Source organism: Ranitomeya variabilis, chromosome 1, assembly GCF_051348905.1.
Source record: "Ranitomeya variabilis isolate aRanVar5 chromosome 1, aRanVar5.hap1, whole genome shotgun sequence".
NCBI lineage: Eukaryota > Metazoa > Chordata > Amphibia > Anura > Dendrobatidae > Ranitomeya > Ranitomeya variabilis.
In genome coordinates this window covers 1,139,489,254-1,139,513,807 of record NC_135232.1, presented here as the reverse complement: position 1 = coordinate 1,139,513,807, position 24,554 = coordinate 1,139,489,254, and the positions used below count along the sequence as shown (strand labels likewise).

Genomic DNA, 24,554 nt, shown 5'->3' with positions numbered 1-24,554 from the left:
CCAACACCGCCAGTTGCCGTCCAGAAGTGCTGTACGCACAGTCAACAGTCCCTCCTCTGTTATTGGGGTTCAGTAACGTCAGCTGTTCCCCTGCTGTGTGTGTGGCAATCCCTCCTACCTCCTCCAACCTCCTCCAACCTCCTCCTCCTCCACCTGTCCCTGGGCTCCAACACCGCCAGTTGCCGTCCAGAAGTGCTGTACGCACAGTCAACAGTCCCTCCTCTGTTATTGGGGTTCAGTAACGTCAGCTGTTCCCCTGCTGTGTGTGTGGCAATCCCTCCTACCTCCTCCAACCTCCTCCAACCTCCTCCTCCTCCACCTGTCCCTGGGCTCCAACACCGCCAGTTGCCGTCCAGAAGTGCTGTACGCACAGTCAACAGTCCCTCCTCTGTTATTGGGGTTCAGTAACGTCAGCTGTTCCCCTGCTGTGTGTGTGGCAATCCCTCCTACCTCCTCCAACCTCCTCCAACCTCCTCCTCCTCCACCTGTCCCTGGGCTCCAACACCGCCAGTTGCCGTCCAGAAGTGCTGTACGCACAGTCAACAGTCCCTCCTCTGTTATTGGGGTTCAGTAACGTCAGCTGTTCCCCTGCTGTGTGTGTGGCAATCCCTCCTACCTCCTCCAACCTCCTCCTCCTCCACCTGCCCCTGGGCGCCAACACCGCCAGTTGCCGTCCAGAAGTGCTGTACGCACAGTCAACAGTCCCTCCTCTGTTATTGGGGTTTAGTAACGTCAGCTGTTCCCCTGCTGTGTGTGTGGCAATCCCTCCAACCTCCTCCAACCTCCTCCTCCACCTGTCCCTGGGCTCCAACACCGCTAGTTGCCGTCCAGAAGTGCTGTACGCACAGAGCCAAACACCTCGCCAATGTGTTAGTGGGGTTCAGTAACGTCAGCTGTTCCCCTGCTGTGTGTGTGGCAATCCCTCCTACCTCCTCCAACCTCCTCCAACCTCCTCCTCCTCCACCTGTCCCTGGGCTCCAACACCGCCAGTTGCCGTCCAGAAGTGCTGTACGCACAGTCAACAGTCCCTCCTCTGTTATTGGGGTTCAGTAACGTCAGCTGTTCCCCTGCTGTGTGTGTGGCAATCCCTCCTACCTCCTCCAACCTCCTCCTCCTCCACCTGTCCCTGGGCTCCAACACCGCCAGTTGCCGTCCAGAAGTGCTGTACGCACAGTCAACAGTCCCTCCTCTGTTATTGGGGTTCAGTAACGTCAGCTGTTCCCCTGCTGTGTGTGTGGCAATCCCTCCTACCTCCTCCAACCTCCTCCTCCTCCACCTGTCCCTGGGCTCCAACACCGCCAGTTGCCGTCCAGAAGTGCTGTACGCACAGTCAACAGTCCCTCCTCTGTTATTGGGGTTCAGTAACGTCAGCTGTTCCCCTGCTGTGTGTGTGGCAATCCCTCCTACCTCCTCCTACCTCTTCCTCCTCCACCTGTCCCTGGGCTCCAACACCGCCAGTTGCCGTCCAGAAGTGCTGTACGCACAGTCAACAGTCCCTCCTCTGTTATTGGGGTTCAGTAACGTCAGCTGTTCCCCTGCTGTGTGTGTGGCAATCCCTCCTACCTCCTCCAACCTCCTCCAACCTCCTCCTCCTCCACCTGTCCCTGGGCTCCAACACCGCCAGTTGCCGTCCAGAAGTGCTGTACGCACAGTCAACAGTCCCTCCTCTGTTATTGGGGTTCAGTAACGTCAGCTGTTCCCCTGCTGTGTGTGTGGCAATCCCTCCTACCTCCTCCAACCTCCTCCAACCTCCTCCTCCTCCACCTGTCCCTGGGCTCCAACACCGCCAGTTGCCGTCCAGAAGTGCTGTACGCACAGTCAACAGTCCCTCCTCTGTTATTGGGGTTCAGTAACGTCAGCTGTTCCCCTGCTGTGTGTGTGGCAATCCCTCCTACCTCCTCCTACCTCCTCCTCCTCCACCTGTCCCTGGGCTCCAACACCGCCAGTTGCCATCCAGAAGTGCTGTACGCACAGTCAACAGTCCCTCCTCTGTTATTGGGGTTCAGTAACGTCAGCTGTTCCCCTGCTGTGTGTGTGGCAATCCCTCCTACCTCCTCCAACCTCCTCCAACCTCCTCCTCCTCCACCTGTCCCTGGGCTCCAACACCGCCAGTTGCCGTCCAGAAGTGCTGTACGCACAGTCAACAGTCCCTCCTCTGTTATTGGGGTTCAGTAACATCAGCTGTTCCCCTGCTGTGTGTGTGGCAATCCCTCCTACCTCCTCCTACCTCCTCCTCCTCCACCTGTCCCTGGGCTCCAACACCGCCAGTTGCCGTCCAGAAGTGCTGTACGCACAGTCAACAGTCCCTCCTCTGTTATTGGGGTTCAGTAACGTCAGCTGTTCCCCTGCTGTGTGTGTGGCAATCCCTCCTACCTCCTCCAACCTCCTCCAACCTCCTCCTCCTCCACCTGTCCCTGGGCTCCAACACCGCCAGTTGCCGTCCAGAAGTTCTGTACGCACAGTCAACAGTCCCTCCTCTGTTATTGGGGTTCAGTAACGTCAGCTGTTCCCCTGCTGTGTGTGTGGCAATCCCTCCTACCTCCTCCAACCTCCTCCAACCTCCTCCTCCTCCACCTGTCCCTGGGCTCCAACACCGCCAGTTGCCGTCCAGAAGTGCTGTACGCACAGTCAACAGTCCCTCCTCTGTTATTGGGGTTCAGTAACGTCAGCTGTTCCCCTGCTGTGTGTGTGGCAATCCCTCCTACCTCCTCCAACCTCCTCCAACCTCCTCCTCCTCCACCTGTCCCTGGGCTCCAACACCGCCAGTTGCCGTCCAGAAGTGCTGTACGCACAGTCAACAGTCCCTCCTCTGTTATTGGGGTTTAGTAACGTCAGCTGTTCCCCTGCTGTGTGTGTGGCAATCCCTCCAACCTCCTCCAACCTCCTCCTCCTCCACCTGTCCCTGGGCTCCAACACCGCTAGTTGCCGTCCAGAAGTGCTGTACGCACAGAGCCAAACACCTCGCCAATGTGTTAGTGGGGTTCAGCACCGCCAGCTGTTCCCCTGCTGTGTATACGGCAACGTGTACTGCGACCGCCACGCAGGCACAACAAGTTAAATGTAAGGGAACCTGACCCCCCCCCCCCAGGCGTTTGTTACTGAAGGAGCCACCTTGTGCAGCAGTAATGATGCAAAGGGAAAAAGTGCCTCTTTTCGTGATGCTCCTTGCACATGCTGAACCAAACACTTATGAAATGTGTCCCCACACAGCGTTAAACCGTCCGGTAGGTGGAACTTTCCTTTGTCGTGTGACGCAGCACAGCCATCATTTTTACCCCCTTGGCGCCGTGCGCCCCCTCCTCAGCGTTGTTTGAATCTGTCCCGGAGCCTGCGCTGTTAGGTTAGCCCTTGGCCATGCACACATGTTGCGCTGCCCGTCTTCTGACCTCATTTGGTGTCAGGCTGGCTGCGCCTGTGCGGGTGCGCTGGCCGAGATCCCGCCTCGCAGTGTCGTCTAATGTAATCCCACCACGGGCCTGTGATCCGTGCCCGTGCGCAGTGCATATCCTCTCCTCTCACTCCCCTCCCTACGGCTTCTTCAGACTGTGCGATGTCAGCTGGTCCCTAATAGCATGCCACGGCCGTGACACCGCACAGTCACAGACAGATTCAAACAACGCTGAGGAGGCGGCGCACGGCGCCAAGGGGGTAAAAATGATGGCTGTGCTGCGTCACACGACAAAGGAAAGTTCCACCTACCGGACGGTTTAACGCTGTGAGGAGACACATTTCACATTTCATAAATGTTAGGTTCCGCACGTACAAGGACCATAATTAAAAGAGCTAAGTTTACCTTTTCCAGCATTAGTGCTGTACACAATGGCTCTTTCAGCTACAAACGCCTGGGGGGGGGGGGGGGGGTTAAAGGTTTCCTTTTAACTTGCTCGAGTGCAGGCTTCGGCCTACACTCCGCTCCCCCTGCTCCTCCTGCTGACCCTGGGCTCTAACACCGCCAGTTGGGGCCCAGATGTGCTAGCTGCACAGAGAAAAACACCAGCCAATGTGTCAGTGGGGTTCAGCACCGCCAGCTGTTCCCCTGCTGTGTAGCCGGCAACGTGTCCTGCGACCGCCACGCAGACACAAGAACTGAAATTGAAGGGAACCTGTCCCCCCTCCCCCAGGTGTTTCTATGTTTTACAGCTACCTTGAACAGCAGTAATGCTGCATGTGTTCAAGGTGGCTCAGAAACTTATTCTCCTTGCCCATGTTGAAGTGAACACGTCTAAAATGTGTCCTCTGTGACCATTAAAACGTCCCTCAGGTGTGATTTGACTTTGTATTGACACACGCAACAAGCTCCTTGGTAACGCTGCCCGTCTTCTGGCATCATTGTTTGGCTGGCTGCGCCTCTGCGGCCGCCCTGACCCACACAACAGCCCTCGGTGTCTTATTTATTGGGACTGCGAGGGTGTGATTGATGGGCAGGATCAGTGCATCAGTTCGCCTGTCCCTCCTCTCCTTCCGCCTTCTTCGGACTGTGCGGCTTCATGGCCGTGGCATGCGATAAGGGATCAGATGACGCCGCACAGTCTGAAGCGGGTGTAAGGACCCGAGTGTGAGAGGCGAACATATGTGCTGCGCCAGGCCCTGAATCCCAGCCCCGCAGTGTTTTAACAATGTTAAGACACTGCGGGGCTGGGATTCATGGTCATCGCGAACCGCACCGGCCGACATTACATGATGCCAGAAGATGGGCAGCGCTAACGGCGCTAGGCCAGGGGATAACACGACAGCGCAGACTCCTGTACAGCAAATAACAACGCTCGGGAGGCTGCACCCAGCACCAAGGTGGGATTCTTGACACCTGTGCTGCGTCTCATTACAAAGGGAACTCTCGCCTCCATTACACAGTTTGACTGTATAAAGGGCTAAATGTTATACGTGTTCCATTCAGCGTGTGCAAGGAGAAAAATTACAAGAGCAACCTTTGACTTGCGCAGCACTGCTGCTGCATAAGCTGTGGCTCTTCTACTTTGTAACCCCTGAGGGGGGGTTAAAGGTGACTTTTGAAATCGGTTCAATTAGGCTTCGGCCTACACTCTGCTCCACCTGCAGAGCCCGGGCTCCAACAACGCTAGTTGCTGTCCGGAAGTGCTGGCTGCACAGAGCCAAACACCTCGCCAATGTGTCAGTGGGGTCCAGCACCGCCAGCTGTTCCCCTGCTGTGTAGCCGGCAACGTGTCCTGCAAAAGCCACGCAGACACAACACACCCAAAGCTGCCGCCAGTGCAGGCTTCGGCCTACACTCCCCTCCCCCTGCTCCTCCTCCTCCTGCTCCTCCTCCTGCTGTCCCTGGGCTCTAACACACCGCCAGTTGGGGCCCAGATGTGCTAGCTGCACAGAGAAAAACACCAGCCAATGTGTCAGTGGGGTCCAGCACCGCCAGCTGTTCCCCTGCTGTGCAGCCGGCAACGTGTCCTGCAAAAGCCACGCAGACACAAGAACTGAAATTGAAGGGAACCTGTCCCCCCTCCCCCAGGCGTTTTTACGTTATCCAGCCACCTTGTACAGCGGTAATGCTGCATGTGTGCAAGGTGGCTCAGAAACGTATTCTCCTCGCACATGTGGAACTGAAAACACGTCTGAAATGTGTCCTCTGTGTGACCATTTAACCGTCCCGGTGGTGTGACTTTCCTTTGTAATGACACGCTGCAACCCCCTTGGTAGCGCTGCCCGTCTTCTGGCATCATTGTTTGGCTGGCTGCGCCTCTGCGGCCGCCCTGACCCACACAACGCCCCTCGGTGTCTTATTTATTGGGACTGCGAGGGTGTGATTGATGGGCAGGATCAGTGCATCAGTTCGCCTGTCCCTCCTCTCCTTCCGCCTTCTTCGGACTGTGCGGCTTCATGGCCGTGGCATGCGATAAGGGATCAGATGACGCCGCACAGTCTGAAGCGGGTGTAAGGACCCGAGTGTGAGAGGCGAACATATGTGCTGCGCCAGGCCCTGAATCCCAGCCCCGCAGTGTTTTAACAATGTTAAGACACTGCGGGGCTGGGATTCATGGTCATCGCGAACCGCACCGGCCGACATTACATGATGCCAGAAGATGGGCAGCGCTAACGGCGCTAGGCCAGGGGATAACACGACAGCGCAGACTCCTGTACAGCAAATAACAACGCTCGGGAGGCTGCACCCAGCACCAAGGTGGGATTCTTGACACCTGTGCTGCGTCTCATTACAAAGGGAACTCTCGCCTCCATTACACAGTTTGACTGTATGAAGGGCTAAATGTTATACGTGTTCCATTCAGCGTGTGCAAGGAGAAAAATTACAAGAGCAACCTTTGACTTGCGCAGCACTGCTGCTGCATAAGCTGTGGCTCTTCTACTTTGTAACCCCTGAGGGGGGGTTAAAGGTGACTTTTGAAATCGGTTCAATTAGGCTTCGGCCTACACTCTGCTCCACCTGCAGAGCCCGGGCTCCAACAACGCTAGTTGCTGTCCGGAAGTGCTGGCTGCACAGAGCCAAACACCTCGCCAATGTGTCAGTGGGGTCCAGCACCGCCAGCTGTTCCCCTGCTGTGTAGCCGGCAACGTGTCCTGCAAAAGCCACGCAGACACAACACACCCAAAGCTGCCGCCAGTGCAGGCTTCGGCCTACACTCCCCTCCCCCTGCTCCTCCTCCTGCTGTCCCTGGGCTCTAACACACCGCCAGTTGGGGCCCTAGGAAGACAAGCTTGAATAGGTCCCCATCCGGGTTCCAGTACCGTCAGCTGGTTCTCGGCAGTGTCTTTTGCTCTTGTACCTTCTGCTCCCCATCCTGGTTCCAGTACCGTCAGCTGGTTCCGGGCAGAGCCTTTGGCTTAGGTGCCTCCCTCTGGGTATCCGAGTTCCACCAACGTCAGGTGGTCCTTGGTAGTGCTTTCAGGCACGGGTACCTCCTGCTTAGTAACCGGGTTCCAGTAACGTCAGCTGGTCCTCGGTAGTTCCATTGGCTCTTGGACCTTCGGCTACCCATCCGGGTTCCAGTACCGTCAGCTGGTTCTCGGCAGTGTCTTTTGCTCTTGTACCTTCTGCTCCCCATCCTGGTTCCAGTACCGTCAGCTGGTTCCGGGCAGAGCCTTTGGCTTAGGTGCCTCCCTCTGGGTATCCGAGTTCCACCAACGTCAGGTGGTCCTTGGTAGTGCTTTCAGGCACGGGTACCTCCTGCTTAGTAACCGGGTTCCAGTAACGTCAGCTGGTCCTCGGTAGTTCCATTGGCTCTTGGACCTTCGGGTAGCCATCCGAGTTCCAGTTCCATCAGCTGTTTCTCGGCATTTTCTCAGCCTTCTTGTACCTTCTGCTACATTTCCAAGTTCAAGACCCGAAAGACGATGACCCGGAAGACCACCCCTAAGATGATGACGACACCAGAGACGACAACCACCGAGATGACGACGACCCTGGAGACGATGACCCTGAAGACGACCCCGATGACGACGACCCCGATGACGACGACCCCGATGACGACGACCCTGGAGATGACGACCCTGGAGATGACGACGACAACCTGGAAGACCGAGAAGCAGAAGAACAAGAGGCTGCAGAACAAAGAGCAGAAGAACATTAAGCATAAGACTAAATATCAGAGCAAAAGATATTATCTAAATTATAAGCAGAAGAAGACTAAGCAGTGTATGGGGGTGAGTCCGTTCCTCCTCGTGGTGCCCCTGGATAAAGCCTGATGCTGCAGGCCAAACTGAACGCGGACAAATGTAACTGTTTTGTGACAGGCAGAACGGAAGGTGTAATCTTCAAACTTTTATAGATAACAACTACGGGAATGCCTGTCACAAATAAGAATATGATGAAGAAGTTGAATATAAAAAAGATAATAGTTAAATAAAAAGAATATGAACAATGTAAAAAAAAAAATATATATATACGTAGAAAAGAAGAAGATGAATAAGGTGAAGAAGTTGATGTCACAGAAGCTGATGATGAGGATAATGAAGAAGAAAGTGTGGGAGAAGTAAAAAATAGGGTGAAGGGCGTGGAAGTAGTGAAACATCAATATCTGACAAAATAAATAAAAAATTAACATAGTCAAATTCTTTCTAACGCCGAACGTCATAAAAAAATTAAAAATACTGCTATTCTATTTGATTGGGATAAACCCCTGTGCCTTTAATGTCTCCGCCACCTCCCCCAATACATCCTACATTATTCTTAGTTGTTTTCCTTCATGTAGAATTAACCTACAAGGAAAGAAAGGGTTTATTTTAATTCCGATATTTTCGTCCCATTGACTTGCATTGGGATCGGGTATCGGTATCGGATTGGATTCCGATACTGTGACGGTATCGGCCGATACTTTCCGATACCGATACTTTCCGATATCGGAAAGTATCGCTCAACACTAGTCACAATCCATTCTCCCTCAGATGACAGGTAACTAGTGTTGTGCATTCCGATACCGCAAGTATCGGGTATCGGCCGATATTTGATGTATCGGAATTCCGATACCGAGTTCCAATATTTTTGTGATATCGGAAATCGGAATTAGAAGTTCCCAGTGTATGGTTCCCAGGGTCTGGAGGAGAGGAGACTCTACTTCAGGCCCTGGGATCCATATTCATGCAAAAAATAAAGAATTAAAATAAAAAATATGGATATACTCACCCCTCCAGCGGACCCTGGACCTTAGCGATGTAACCGGCAGCCTCCGTTCCTAAGAATGCAGTGAGTTTAGGACCTGCGATGACGTCGTGGCTTGTGATTGGTCACATGAGCGGTCACGCGACCAATCACAAGCCGCGACATCATCGAAGGTCCTTAACTCTGCATTCTTAAGAACGGAGGCACCGCTAAGAGCAGGGGCCGCCGGAGGGGTGAGTATATCAATATTTTTTATTTTTATTCTTTATTGTATACATGAATATGGATCCCAGGGCCTGAAGGAGAGTTTCCTCTCCTTCAGACCCTGGGAACCATTCCGATATTTTGTATCCCATTGATATGCATTGGTATCGGGTATCCGTATCGGCGAGATCCGATATTTTGCCGGTATCGGCCGATCCAATCCGATACTGATACCTTTGCATATCGGAAGGTATCGCTCAACACTACAGGTAACAAAAACAAAGCCCATGTGTCCCAACAGCAACAGTTCCAGTTAAGAAAGTTCCTGAAATCCAGATGACAGATCCCTTACCAGTAGCAGGTGAGTCCAGCCCAGCTGGCAACCGATCTCCAAAACTCCATAGGCCATCCATCCATTTGCTTCAGAATGTCATCCTCGATCCTCTCCCTTTGAAGTCACTTTCCCAACTGACTAAACTTGGCTTCTTTTCCTTCCTCCCCCTAAAACTTTTGCTTTTAGCTTAAAGAATGAAGCATATTCCATAAAGGTACCTTCACACATAACGATTTCGTTAACAATATCGTTGAAATGTCACGCTTTTTGTAACGTAGCAACGATCCCGCTAACAATCTCGTTATTGTCACGGGGAGCCTAGGTAGGCAAAATCTAATAACCCAGGCCCCTGTGATTTCCCTCAACTCTGGGAAACCCTGACTGACCCTCTCCCAGAGTTTACCCTGATGGTGTGCATGTCTGGGCCTCCACCCTCACCCTGTCTCCTGTTTCAACCCTAGGCTGAAACCTCCACCCACCACCCAGTGAAGAGACCACTAATCAATACCCACAGTTAGCACAGACAAGGATAACGGAAAATATACACCACGCCGCAGTCACTCAGGAATACACAATAAATGCACAGGGCAAAACAAATACAAATATAAGAAGGAGGAAAATATGACAAAGGGAAATATACACCACCAGATACAAAACTCCTTTTCCTAGACCACCACTCCAGACCGAGATAACCAAGAACAAGACAGAAGCTATAATCGCCGACGCCCAATGTTCAGAAGAACAATTTAATGGCAGTGGGCGTGACCCAGCTTCCAATCCTAGCACCAGCTAAATTAACCCCGGACCAGCTAAACAAAATCTAGCCGACGCCACTGAGTGCATAGTGGACAAAAGCAGAATTACCACTGTCTGTCGAACGCCCTAGTATGAACAGCGTCCGACATGACAGTTATAGTGTGACAGCGACCAACGATCATGCCCCTGCTGGGAGATCGTTGGTCGTAGGTAATGATCAGGACCTTTATTTGGTCGCTGTTCACCCGCTGTCATCACTGGATCGGTGTGTGTGACACCGATCCAGCGATGTGTTCACTTGTAACCAGGGTAAACATCGGGTTACTAATTGCAGGGCCGCACTTAGTAACCCGATATTTACCCTGGTACCATTGTAAAAGTTTAAAAAAAACACTACATACTCACATTCCGATGTCTGTCACGTCCCCCGCCGTCAGCTTCCCGCACTGACTGTGTGAGCGCCGGCCGTAAAGCAGAGCACAGCGGTGACGTCACCGCTGTGCTCTGCTTTACGGCCAGCGCTGACACAGTCAGTGCGGGAAGCTGACGGCGGGGGACGTGACAGACATCGGAATGTGAGTATGTGGTGTTTTTTTTTTTTACTTTTACAATGGTAACCAGGGTAAATATCGGGTTACTAAGCGCGGCCCTGCACTTAGTAACCCGATGTTTACCCTGGTTACCCGGGTGCTGCAGGGGGACTTCGGCATCGTTGAAGACAGTTTCAACGATGCCGAAGTCGTTCCCCTGATCGTTGGTCACTGGAGAGAGCTGTCTGTGTGACAGCTCCCCAGCGACCACACAACGACTTACCAACGATCACGGCCAGGTCGTATCGCTGGTCGTGATCGTTGGTAAGTCGTTTAGAGTAACGGTACCTTAAGCCCATCACCTGGAACTACATATGACACCCCCTGTAGTGACGGCTCCCCTGGGTCTACCATCCCCATCCACACCATGGGACTGTTGGCTGGAAGAACAATGGATAGGGTTCCTTCATTACTAATCATGGGTTTGGCCTTATGTGTACATAAGGTCTAGCCTGCATGTCTTCCTCTGCTTACCCTCACTGAATGTAAACATTGATTCCTGAGACTAAACTGATGAGCAAGCAAATCACTAATATACTGTAACACAACAAGCAGATCTCTAATATAAGAATAACAATAATATTGATGCAACTGGTGCACCGTGCTGGAAAAAGTCGGCAACCCATAGAGCTGTGGACTCCACTTTACAGAAATGTCCAATAATCTTTAGTCCATGGTCAGCGCCTCACAGTAATCAGTGGGGGATCTAACACCTGACAACCCCCACTGAACTGCTAATAGCTGCTCTGGCAGCAGCCAAATGTAAGCAATCAATTTTTTATAATAGCAAAATGCATTAAAAAATGTTTCAGATATTTAATATTTTATTGTTTTTTAGCTTCCACATGTTTGAGAACACGTGTATTGTATTTAAAAATGTGATCATTTATGCTTTAGATTCCAGTCTCTAAGTGCACTGAGGACTGTCCACCAGGTTATCGAAGGATCCTAATGAACGGAAGCCATAAGTGCTGCTTCGAATGTCTGAAGTGTTCTGATGGGGATATATCTAATGAGACAGGTATTTATTAGTTTTCATTCCAGAATAATTTGCTGATATTACATTTACAGACATCAGTAAATTTTACACAGACAGTTTTTTCATTTTATAAGCTTTTTTTATACTCTCTGAATAAGTACTTTTATTTGACAATCATCCTTTTGTGTACAACTGATTATTTTACATTTGTAGTTGTGCTGTTGGCATGAAATGGGTAGACGGCTGTCAGAAGAAAATTGGTAGGTAATGATGTCATCAGGGAGATTCAGGGAGATGTTTGCCATTAGAATGGGACCTGGAGGCCCACCAACTCCAGTGGAGTTTTCCACTGAACATGAATCCTAAGATGCACATTCATTTGAAATGTACAGCCGCACATAAAGCATTCTCCACTGTAATAACCTAGTGTTCCGTCACAGATCCCAAACACAGACTTCTCTATGAAGTCCGTGTTACTGTTCGGCAACCCGAACATCTGGTGTTTCCAACAACTGTCATTGCATAACAGCACGAGAAACATCGGTGGCTCTGATCAGCGGTAAGATTACTACTGCTGATCAAAGAGCTGCAGATCCCATGCTGTCAGGTGATAATGTAAGCCAGCAGCTGTGACCGGCGGTAAAAAGTTTACCGTCGGTCACAGGCGTCGGCTGATGAGACCATCAGCCTATGGGTGCTGTCACTGATAACAGCTGGCACCTGTGCTATAAATACATCTAAAAATAAATGATGTGGGTCTCTTCTATTTTTGAAAACCAAAGCAGGAAAAACTGACATCTGCGGGTTGAAACTCTCAGCTGTCAACTTTATTATTGCTGATTAACAAGAATAGAGTTGTCCCAATGCCATTTTTTAAAATGATTTAAATAAATAATTTAAAAAAAGGGTGTGGGGTCCCTCTCAATTTTGACAACCAGTCAAGCTAAAGCAGTCAGCTGGGGCCTGGTATTCTCAGGTTGGTAAGGGACCATGGATATTGGCCCCCGTAGCCTAAAAATAGCATCTCACAGCTGCCCCAGAAAATTCTGGCACTTTGTCCGGCTCTTCCCAACTTGCCCTGTTGTGATAGAAAGTGGGGTAACATTTGTGAGGTTTATTTGAGCTGTTTTATGGCTGCTGACATCAAGCCCACAGGATAGTAATGGAGAGACGTCTGTAAAATGCCTCCACATTACTAACCCCATAGTTAGATTGTAAAAAAGAGTCAGGAAAAAATCCTTCATTTAAAAGAAAGACACTGACTCATCCGAATGGGGTCCAAGTTTGGGTTTGGGTTCACGTACCATTTTGGTACCCGAGCCAAACTTTTTTAGATGTTCATCCCCGAACATCCACAGGTTCACCCAACTAGTAAGGAAATATTTTTTTTAAATGTTAGAGAAGAGTAGCAGGACAATGGAAAATATAAAAAAATTGATCAGGATAGGGGATATTTTTAGAGGACATTATTTTAGAATTTGGTCAAGATTGGGGGACATTATTACAGGATAGAGTACAGGATGGGGGACATTATTACAGGATAGAGTACAGGATTAGAGACATTTAATTTTTATAGGATAGAGTACTGGAGGAGAGACATTTTTACTGGTTAGGAGCCAGGACAGAAGACATTATTACAGAATGAGCGACTTTATTACAGTATGGGGGCCAGCATGGGGCACAGCATTACAAGGTAGAAGACACGATTGCAAACTGTCTTAAAGAATGTAGGCCAAGATGTGACATGTAATTACAGAACAGAGGCCAGGATTCGGAACATTTTTAGTAATGATGACATTATTACAGAATAGGGGTTGCTAGTTTAGGATGGCAGATGTTATTGCAGGATGAAGGATGGGGACAAGTGCAAAGAATATTGTGAGATGATGGGAGCAAGGATGGAGTACATTGTTAGAGCATGGGGGCCATGAGAGGGTACACTATTATAGAATTAGGGCCAGGATAGAGGACATTATTGGCAGATAGGAGCCAGGACAGAGGACATTATTATAGGACAGTGAATATTATTACAGGTTGGTGTCCAGAATGGTGCACATTATTACAAGATGGGTTACATTATTTCAGGATAAGGGCCAGAGTGGGAGATATTATTACAAGATAAGGGCCAGGATGGAGTACATTATTACAGAATGGGGGAAAGGTTGGAGGAGATTATTAGTATGGCGGACAATATTACATGAGGAGGGACCTTATTGCAAGATGGTTACCAAGATATGGGACATTATTACAAGCTAAAGGCAATGAAGGGAATTATAGGGGACATTATGTCATTATGCCTTGGGACAATATTACAAGATTTAGTCCAGAAGGTGTGATATTATTATAGCATGGGGGACTTTATTACAGGTTGAGGTCTAGGATGTGAGACATTACTTCTGAATATGGGCCAGGATGGTGGGTATTATAACAGAACAAAGAACATTATTACAGGATGAGGAATGTTATTACAGGATTGGAGCCAGGATAGAAAACATAATTACGAGATGGGGAGAATATTACAAAATAAAGGCCTGGACAGGGGCTTTATTACAGGATGGAGGCCAGAATGAGGAATTTTCTTTATTAAATTATGGTAGAAAGTAAGAGACTTTATTACTGTCAGCCTATTGGGGGATATTGTTGCTGTATGGGGGACACTGTGACTTGGCTAGAACTTAATGGATGCTGCTGTGGACAGAGAAGATTTTGTTAACCCAGCTTCCAAAAAATATGTTAGTGTGCATAGCAACCAATCATAGCACAGAGTTCATTTTTCCTCAGTGGTTTAAGAACTGAAAGCTGCACTGTGATTGGTTATTATTGGGAGCAAAGGCAGATTTTCTTTTAGATAAAGTTCATAAGTCTGAGGTGCTGTGCGTACCTCGTTTCCTTTCAGTATTTAGTGCTTGTAATGGCTACAATGGGGGTGTTGTAATCCCCCAACAACTTTTGCTACATTTGCCATTGTTTTGTAATGAAGAAACATTATAGGAATAGTTCAGGCTTCAGTAGAAAAGTGTATTATGCGTACTTTGGTGTAAAACTAGGTGATTAGGACAAGTCGTGGGCTCCACATGTAGTGTTTTCTGTTTGTGTAGAAGAACTACGACAGTGGTCTAAAGGGAAGAAAGAGCGCTTTAGTTATGGCATCTCTATGATCTGGAAGGAAACACAAAATCATAGTGATGACGACTACTTTTATGTTTGCAATGTGGAGGGATTCAACTTTAAAATAAGAAGGAAATTATATTCTCAGACCTACCGTCAGTGATTCGCCTTGTGCCTCACAGTCCCTTCACCTCCAGAGAAACTTGAAGATATGCCTCATTCAGAAGATTCAGAACAAGAAGTGCAGGATTAATATGGCTGCTCGCTCATACCGCCCATCGGCAATGTAACATGACCACGGTTCGCCGATAGGTTGGCATGACAACCCGTGGTCAGCAGGAGTCCCCTGTGATTGTCATTGTTAGAAAGATATGAACACCACCCTGCTATGTGTAGCACAGGCGGTTGGATGATCACAGCTTCTAGTCTCCTATGGAGAATATTGAAGCATATGAAAAATAAAAAAAAATGGTTTTAGAAATATTAAAAAAATGTAAATATAAGTTTTCGCCCCATTCAAAATAAAAAATAAATAAATATCAAATAAACATCAGTGATGAGCGAGCACTAAAATACTCGGGTGCTCGTTGCTCGGGTCAAGCAAATTGGAATGCTTGGGTGCTTGACCCGTGCAATGAGCCCAATGTAAGTCTATGAGAAAGCCGAGCATTTTAGATGCTGTAGGGGGTCACAAAGACTGGTACACACCCCTACCCCTTTAAGTACATCCTGCTTACTGCACTATGCAAATGTAATTTTATTCTGCCATGTATATAGTGTCTTCCATCTGTTTGCTGCTATATGAATGTTATGTATTATTGTGTATAATTTTCTATTGTTGTCTAGGGACAATTTAGTACCTCATTTGGGCAACTAGACGGGTACATTACAACTTAGTCTTTTAAATAGTTAATCATAGGAGGAGTTAACTGGTGTAAGGCAGGAACAGTTTCCTGGTTAGAGTCAGAGGAGCTAGGGATCCCGAACAGCTTGGGTGGGTCGTAGAACCCGAGTTAGTCAGTAGCTCCGTAACATTACAAGCTAAAAGACCAGCCATCCAGGGCCCAGTGGGTCCGAAGTACAGCTTGAGCAGCAGTGCGACAGCAGTGGTGGAGCAGAGCCTACAGCGGAGGTCAGAATAGTATGGGGACTCAGATGGCTCTATAATGTGGCAGCTCACTGCATGTAGAGAAAATAATGGTATGCACTCTGATCAAAAACAATGCGAGGTGCTGGTAAGACAGACCCGAGGGTCCAAAGGGTCATGTAGCCAGAAAATTACCGCACACTCTGATTGGGTATGATGCAAAAAAAAGTGTTCAATACGTTTATTACAGAAAAAAAGATTGCCATGAAGTGAACAGAAACACAATGAATTCAGATTCGACCAAACCCTTTGTTTTTGTTTTGTTTGGTCGAATCTGAATTCATTGTGTTTCTGTTCACTTCATGGCAATCTTTTTTTCTGTAATAAACGTATTGAACACTTTTTTTTGCATCATACCCAATCAGAGTGTGCGGTAATTTTCTGGCTACATGCAGCTCACTGCATGGGCAGATGCCCTCAGATCCATTGTGAAACGGACAAGGGAACGCCTGAGCATAGTGAGTCTGAACAAGGAGGACGCTGCATTACCGCAGGAGACGGTATGACCTGGGCATGTACTGAAGACTGTAGGAAGAGGTGCAGGGAAAGTGAAGAATGAGGATTGTATGAAACCCTATGCTATTGTTATATCGAATAAGGATGTGCTGCGAAGAGAAACAAGTAAAGTTTTACATTTTAAGTTGCAACTGAACTGTGTCTCTGTTTGTGCGCATATATGGAGAAGATCTCCAGCAACCCAGAGGAGAAATTGAAGTGGTGGAGAACAGAGAGACAAGTACACTGACTAAAGGACGGTCATTTTATGTGAAAGGAGACCAGAGCACGCATGATCTCATATGCTCAGCCACGATTACTGTTCTGGCGCTCCCTCACACTGCAACCCCCTGGAGGTCTTTTTAGGGTCTAAAAACGTCTGAAATCGGTAGGAACAGTGCTCAAATGGCATGGGAACATCATGGAGAATACCCCCGGAAGCATTTCTGACTTTTAGGTCACTTCTGTAAAGAATGTTGTCAGAGTCTTACACCACTTTTACAGGCGCACAATAAAACATACAAAAACTAAGCCAAAATGGATTTTCCTGGGAAATATGTTAACGAACATATTTTCCAGGGTAATAATGTTTATGTAGGGCAAAATAAACAACCCCTCAAAAAAATGTTCCTCCACCACTTGGGCTATGTTTGCGCGTAATGTTTTTGATGTGTTTTTCAACTTTAGCATTCCATTCAACCAAGACAAATTTATTCACTGGGAAATGTGATTTTAACATGTTACAACCCTTTTTGGCCATGTGGTCTGTGACACATCATCAGACACATCCTGAATCATTTATGAAGGAGAGACTTTGAAAGTCACAAATTCTATTTCTATAGGGCCAGCAGTTGGCCCTCATTATTCTTAGAGAGCCATCAGCTGGCTATGCTTTGTTGTTCCCATTATTAAACAGTGGGTCCCTTATACTGTTATTGCATATGCAGTGAGTAGCAGGGCTGCCTAAAATTTGGACGGACCCCAACAACCCAATGAACAGATGTCATAGATGACCACATGCAACCAAAGTTCCCAGCATTAATTTGTACTATCATGCTGCTTGCTTATGCATTGAATGCAAAGCCTGCCCTGCACCAAGGTTACATGCACCCCAATAAGCCTTTGAACACATGTACTGGATGGCCACAGGAAAGCCAAGTTCACATTATTCATTTGGTACTCCCATACTGTTTGCTTATGCATTGAATGCAAGGTCTGCCCTGCCCCAAAGTTACACACACCCCAATAAGCCTTTGAACCCACGTACTGGATGGCCACAGTAAAGCCAAGTTCACATTATTCATTTGGCACTCCCATACTGCTTGCTTATGCATTAAATGCATAGCCTGCCCTGCCAAAAAGTTAAGCATACCCCAATAAGCCTTTGAACCCACGTACTGGATGGCCACAGGAAAGCCAAGTTCACATTATCCATTTGGTACTCCCATACTGTTTGATTATGAATAGAATGCAAGTCCTGCCATGCCCCAAAGTTACCTGCACCTCAAAAAGCCTTTGAACCCATGTACTGGATGGTCACAGGAAAACCAAGTTTATATTATTCATTTACTTCTCTCATACTATTTGCTTATGCATTTAATGCAAGGTCTGCCCTGCTTCAAAGTTACACGCACACCCATAAGCGTTTGACTAGTGTTGAGCATTCCGATACCGCAAGTATCGGGTATCGGCCGATACTTGCGGTATCGGAATTCCGATACCGAGATCCGATACTTTTGTGGTATCGGGAATCAGTATCGGAACCATATTAATGTGTAAAATAAAGAATTAAAATAAAAAATATTGATACACTCACCTCTTCGACGCAGCCTGGACCTTACCGCTGTGAACCGGCAGCCTTCTTTGCTTAAAATGAGCGCGTTTAGGGCCTTCCATGACGTCACGGCTTGTGATTGGTCGCGTTCCGCTCATGTGACCGCCACGCGACCAATCACAAGCCGCGACGTCATCCCTCAGGTCCTAAATTCCCTTCTAGGAATTTCTAGGAGTTTCCTCTCCTTCAGACCCTGGGAACCATAAGGGATACCTTCCGATACTTGAGTCCCATTGACTTGTATTGGTATCGGGTATCGGTATCGGCGAGATCCGATACTTTGCCGGTATCGGCCGATACTTTCCGATACCGATACTTTCAAGTATCGGACGGTATCGCTCAACACTACGTTTGACCCCACGTCCTGGATGTCCACATGAAACCAAAGTTCCCATTATTCATTTGTTCTTCCTATACTGTTTGCCTATGTATTGAATGCAAGTCCTGCCCAGGACGAACGTTACACACACCCCAATAAACCTTTGAACCGACGTCTTGAATGGCCACATGAAAAGTTCCCATTATTAGTCATTAGGTACTCCCATAAAGTTTGCCCATGAAGTAAATGCAAGGCCTGCCCCAAATTTGCAAGCATCCCAATCCCCCTGGTCTCCTATAATTGTAATGCCCATGCAGTAAGTGTGTGGGCTGACAAACATTTCTCCCGGGGGTTAAAATTCAACATACTGTGTAAATATATTTTCTTTACAGACATCATAAACTGCCTTGAAAAAAATAACTTGGCTGTTGCATCATGGAACACATTCACCCGGGTGAGCTAGTGGTGGTGTCTGAAGAGAGGTGGAGGATGTCCTCCTAAAAATTATTTTTCCAATTTAAAGGAGAGGGTCTCCAATATTTGTAGTGCCCATACACTAAGTGCATGGGATGACAAACATTTGCCCCTGGGGGGTACACATGAACATAGTGTGTAAACATTTTATTACTGGCATCATAAACACCCTTTAGCAAAATAACTTGGCTGTTGCATCATGGAACATATTCACCCTGGTGATCTAGTGGTGGTGTTGGGAGAAAAGTGGAGGATGGCCTCCTAAAAATGTTTTCCCATTTTAAAGGAGTGGGTCTCCTATACATGTAAAGCACATAAACTAAGTGTGTGGGCTGACAAACATTTCCCCCTGGTGGGTACACATCAACATAATGTGTAAACATTTTTTTTTCGAGCATCAAAAACACCTTTTAACTAGTGTTGAGCATTCCGACACCACAAGTATCGGGTATCGGCCGATACTTGCGGTATCGGAATTCCGATACCGAGATCCGATACTTTTGTGGTATCGGGAATCGGAATCGAAGTTCCCAGTGTATGGTTCCCAGGGTCTGAAGGAGAGGAAACTCTCCTTCAGGCCCTGGGATCCATATCCATGTAAAAAATAAAGAATTAAAATAAAAAATATTGATATACTCACCTCTCCGGAGGCCCCTGTACATCACCGCTGGTAACCGGCAGCCTGCTTTGCTTAAAATGAGCGTGTTCAGCACCTTCCATGACGTCACGGCTTCTGATTGGTCGCGTGCCGCTCATGTGACCGCCACGCGACCAATCACAAGCCGTGACGTAATTCTTAGGTCCTAAATTCCTAGAATTCAGAATTTAGGACCTGAGAATTACGTCACGGCTTGTGATTGGTCGCGTGGCGGTCACATGAGCGGCACGCAACCAATCAGAAGCCGTGACGTCATGGAAGGCCCTAAACGCGCTCATTTTAAGCAAAGAAGGCTGCCGGTTACCAGCGGTGATGTCCAGGGGCCTCCGGAGAGGTGAGTATATCAATATTTTTTATTTTAATTCTTTATTTTACACAGTAATATGGATCCCAGGGCCTGAAGGAGAGTTTCCTCTCCTTCAGACCCTGGGAACCATCAGGATACCTTCCGATACTTGGTGTCCCATTGACTTGTATTGGTATCGAGTATCGGTATCGGCGATATCCGATACTTTTCAGGTATCGGCCGATACTATCCGATACCGATACTTTCAAGTATCGGACGGTATCGCTCAACACTACTTTTAACACAATAATTTGGCTGTTGCATTATGGACCACAGTACCATGGTGATCCAGTAGGAGTGGCTGATGAGGAGAAGGAGAAGGATAACAGCAAAAAGGCAAAATCAGGAAGTGTATACCCATGTATGGGTGTGAAGAGGTGCATGGGAATAGACCTCCTAAAAATGACATTGGATTTGAGGATATGTTTCGCTGTTATCATTCGGTGGTGTAGAGAAGTCTAGCCCAATCAAGCCCTTGTTCATTTTTATAAGAGTCAGCCTGTCAGCATTTTCAGGTGACAGGCGGATGGACTTATCAGTTATAATTCTACCAGCGGCACTAAAAACCCGCACTGACAGAACGCTAGCAGCAGGGCAGGACAGGACCTTCAAGGCGTAGAGAGCCAGTTCATGCTACGTGTCCAGCTTGGATACCCAATAATTAATAGGCACAGAGGAATCACGGAGGATGTTGGTATGGTCAGTACGGTCCTCCCTCAGCATCATCTAAAACTTTGCACTCCTTGTGAGAGGACCCCACGCCTCAGGGCCAGTGCGATGGGAAGGTCTGAGAAAACTCTCCCAGAACTTGGCCAGTGTTCCCATGCCTCTGCTGGACTGGAGTTGTTTCTCTCTCTCCTGTACTCCTTGGCTGTCCAACAAACTGTGTCCTCTGCCACCAGCATTTTCAGGTGGGAATTTTTTTAACAATTCCGCAACAATGGCCTTCTGGTACTGCACTGTTTTAGTACAGCTGACTGCCTCTGAAAGAAGAGCTTGAAATTTCTCCTTGTAGCATGGGCCTGGAAATGTCACCAACCAGTAATGACTGTCACCAAAAATTTGGAGAATACGAGGGTCATGAGAAAGGCAGAACAACATTAAGTCAGCCATGCGTGCCTGACTGCTAACAGCAAAAACTTTTGTGTCCTCACAAATAGGATGACTGACCATGCTCTCCTCCTCCTCCTCCCTGTCCTCAGGTCATCCACGCTGAACAGACAGTATGGCAGTTGTGCTTGTAGGACCGTCTATAGCACATTATTGTAGTTCTTGTTCTTCCTCCTCCTCCTCCTCTTCCTCATTGTCAACCAATCCACATTGGGATGACATGAGGCTGGGCTGCGTGTAATTATGTGTATGGTTCCTTGCTCCATCTCATCGTGCTCTGCCTGCAATGCTTCTTTTTCCACTATTAACAGAGAGCTTTTCAGAATACAGAGAAGTGGGATGGTGATGCTAATTATGGCGTCATCACCGCACACCATCTTGGTGGACTCCTCAAAGTTTGGTAGGATGGTACATATGTCTGACATCCATGTCCACTCTTGAGGTCTTATGTGTGGAGTCTAAACGGAATACCGATGACCATGTGGATTCTGGTAGTCGACAACTGCATTCTTTTGCTTACAAATCCTTTCCAACATCTGTAGTGTAGAGTTTCAATGGATAGGGCCATCACACACCAGTCAGTGAGCCAGAAGCTGCAAACACTGTTGAAGCACGGCAAGGGTGGCAGAAGTTGTAGCTGACTTTATAAAATGGGCACACAGACGGCGTACTTTCAAAAGCAGATCCGGCAGCTCTGGGTAGCTTTTGAGAAACCATTAAACAAAGAGGTTAAGCACCTAAGCCAGGCATGGTACGTGTGTGAGCTCACCTTGCCTCAGAGCCACCACCAGGTTCCAGTCATTGTCACACATGACCATGCCTGGCTGTAGGTTCAGCAGTGTCAGCCACAATGTGCCTGCTCTTTCAGAGCTGTCCACAACTCGTCAGCATTGTGTGGTATGTTACCTAAGCATATTAGCTTCAGCACAGCCTATTGCCGCTTGGCTTCCAGCTTGTGACTGACATGGTCATTTCGGAATTGGAGGCTGAAGAGGAGGAGGAGATGGAGGAGCTGTGGACTGTGGGGGCAACCCTGATTTAAGTAGGGCCAACAATCCTCGGCATGGGAAGGATGTGTTCCATCCCAAGATCTGACTGGGTCCCGGCTTCCACTATGTTAACCCAGTGTGCCATCAGTGATATCTACCGTCCCTGCCCACAAGCACTTGTCCAAATGTCCGTGCTTAGGTGGACTTTTCCAGTAACAGCATTGTTGAGGGCACGGCTAATATTGTGGAACACTTGTTTGTGTAATGCCGGGATGACACACTGGGAGAAATAATGGCGGCTGAGGACCGAGTACCTTGGGACAGACGCCACCATCAGGTTGCGGAAAGCGTCCGTCTCCATGAGCCTAGCAGTCTGACTACTATTTAAAAGTACTACTTAGAAAATGATCTTATTGTTATGTTTTCTATGAGATTCATATATTTTAAATCTTATGAATAGTAAATGGATAAGTGATCACATATGTTTGTATAGGATCAAAAACACTAGAGGGGCATGTACATTTGATGAACATAATGGAGTGGGCTCATGACTAAATTTCCCACCAGAGCCTGTCAGACTCTAGATACACTACTGCATGTCATTCGTTCTACAGTTGAATGAATGTACTGGACTGGTTGTCAGACTAGGGATCGCATTACCCAACTTCTTATATTATAGAGGACTGTAAATGTAACTGTAAATGTCAGACTCATTTATTTACTATATCAGTTAGCACTTGTAGTCTACTAACAACAGACCCTGATGGCATATCAAGTCACATCTTACATCTATTTAATCCATTTATTTAATTTGAAAGGCTTATCTTCCAGCAGAAGTTACAAATATCTACATTGTCACATCCTCTGGTTATCAGAAATAACATTAGCTAAGGATCTCTAGATTTGCACAGTGCCAAAACTGAAATCTATAAAAAAAAAAACTCACTGCACTTTTATATATTCTTTAATTTTATATTTTTTATATCCTTCTTTAGACAAGCGATCGTGCATCAGGTGTCCTAGAGACCAGTGGCCAAATGACAACAATCAATGTGCACCAAAGGAGACAGAATTTTTATCATATATCGACGACACAATAACTCTTATAATTACTGTCATTGTTATTTTTCTTTTCCTCAAAACTTCATTTATCTTGGGAATCTTCACTTTATTTAGAGATACACCAGTCGTAAAAGCATCTAACCAAACCTTATGCTTCCTCCTACTTGTCTCTATTATGTTAAGCTTCCTCTGCATATTTTTGTTCCTTGGTTGTCCTACAAGACTCACGTGTATGCTTCGTCAGACTTTATTTGGGATCATCTTCTCAGTAGCCATGTCGTCTATTCTGGCTAAGACAATTATGGTCTACTCGGCCTTCAAAGCCACCAAACCTGGAAGCAATTGTCGAAAATTTATTGGAGTAAAAATCACCAACTGTTTAGTGTTTGTTTGTTCATTTACCCAAGTTGTACTTTGCATTATCTGGTTATCTACTGCTCCGCCATTTCCAGACAACAACTTTGACTTGTATGAGAACAAAATTATTCTTCAGTGTAATGAAGGCTCAATAGTAGCATTTTCCTTAAATCTGGGTTACATTGGTATTCTTGCTGTAGTAAGTTTCTTGGTCGCTTTTCTGGCAAGAAATTTGCCCGATAGCTTTAATGAAGCTAAATACATCACTTTCAGCATGCTGGTTGTCTGCAGTGTCTGGGTGGCTTTTATTCCGGCCTATTTAAGTGTAACAGGAAAAAGTTCAGTTCTTGTAGAGATATTTGCTATATTGTCTTCAAGTGTTGGCATTTTGGCCTGTATATTTTACCCTAAATGTTATATTATTATCCTGAGACCAGACTTAAATTCAAAGGACAATTTGTTAAAAAAGCCTAAATATGGAGGAGAAAATCTAACCACATAAATCATGTCTAGCAATGTAATGTACTCAGATATTTCCATTGTGTAGTTTCTATATTCCCATAATGGCCAATTATACATTTTCAATGTTAGGTCTTTGCTAGAATTCTGTTATGTGTAATCAGTGGTTCAGAATTCAGTAACAGTGAAAACCTTTAAAATATTACATAAAATGCATTAAATTGATCTTTTAGACAACTAATGAACTTATTACAATATTTTAGTCAAATGTTTGTTGTCAAAATTTTGAAAAGAAAAGCTTGCAGGTCATTAAAAAACAAGATAAAGGTGACTATTCATCAAGTAGATTTTGTACTTTTTATGGTGTAAAAACGTAGCAAAAGTTTTGTGCAAAAATTTTGGAAGCATTGTTCTCGCCAGCAACACTTCTTTTCAAAAGTGGATGAAATGTTTAAATTGACAAAGTTTTTTACCTTGTTGTCTAAAAATTATCCATGTATTCAGGGAGCAGGAACAGATTCATTGTTTTCAAAGTAAAGAAGTAATAGCTTGTCAACAAGTCATGAAAAATACTCCTACTTGCCAAGAAATGTCTGGCAGAGTAGGGTCAGTAACCTCAGCCATAGCAGCAGAATCAAAGCACTTATAAACCTAGATGACTACCAGGAGATGTGAGGCTGGCATGGATGTGCAGTTCTAGGAGACACATTATATGAAAATGTGATAGGGCATGCAGGAAATGTCTGTCAGTG

General features: G+C 46.9%; 1 protein-coding gene across 1 annotated transcript in view; it reads left to right on the top strand.

Annotated features, from left to right (window-relative positions):
• Nucleotides 1-23,845, top strand: part of LOC143800632 (vomeronasal type-2 receptor 26-like) — a 78,738-nt gene extending 54,893 nt beyond the window's left edge. Inside the window, exons 6-7 of the mRNA XM_077281200.1 lie at nt 11,363-11,486; nt 22,920-23,845. Of these exons, the coding sequence (XP_077137315.1) occupies nt 11,363-11,486; nt 22,920-23,845 (1,050 nt within the window). The remainder of the gene's footprint in view (nt 1-11,362; nt 11,487-22,919) is intronic.
• The last annotated feature ends 709 nt before the right edge of the window (nt 23,846-24,554 follow it).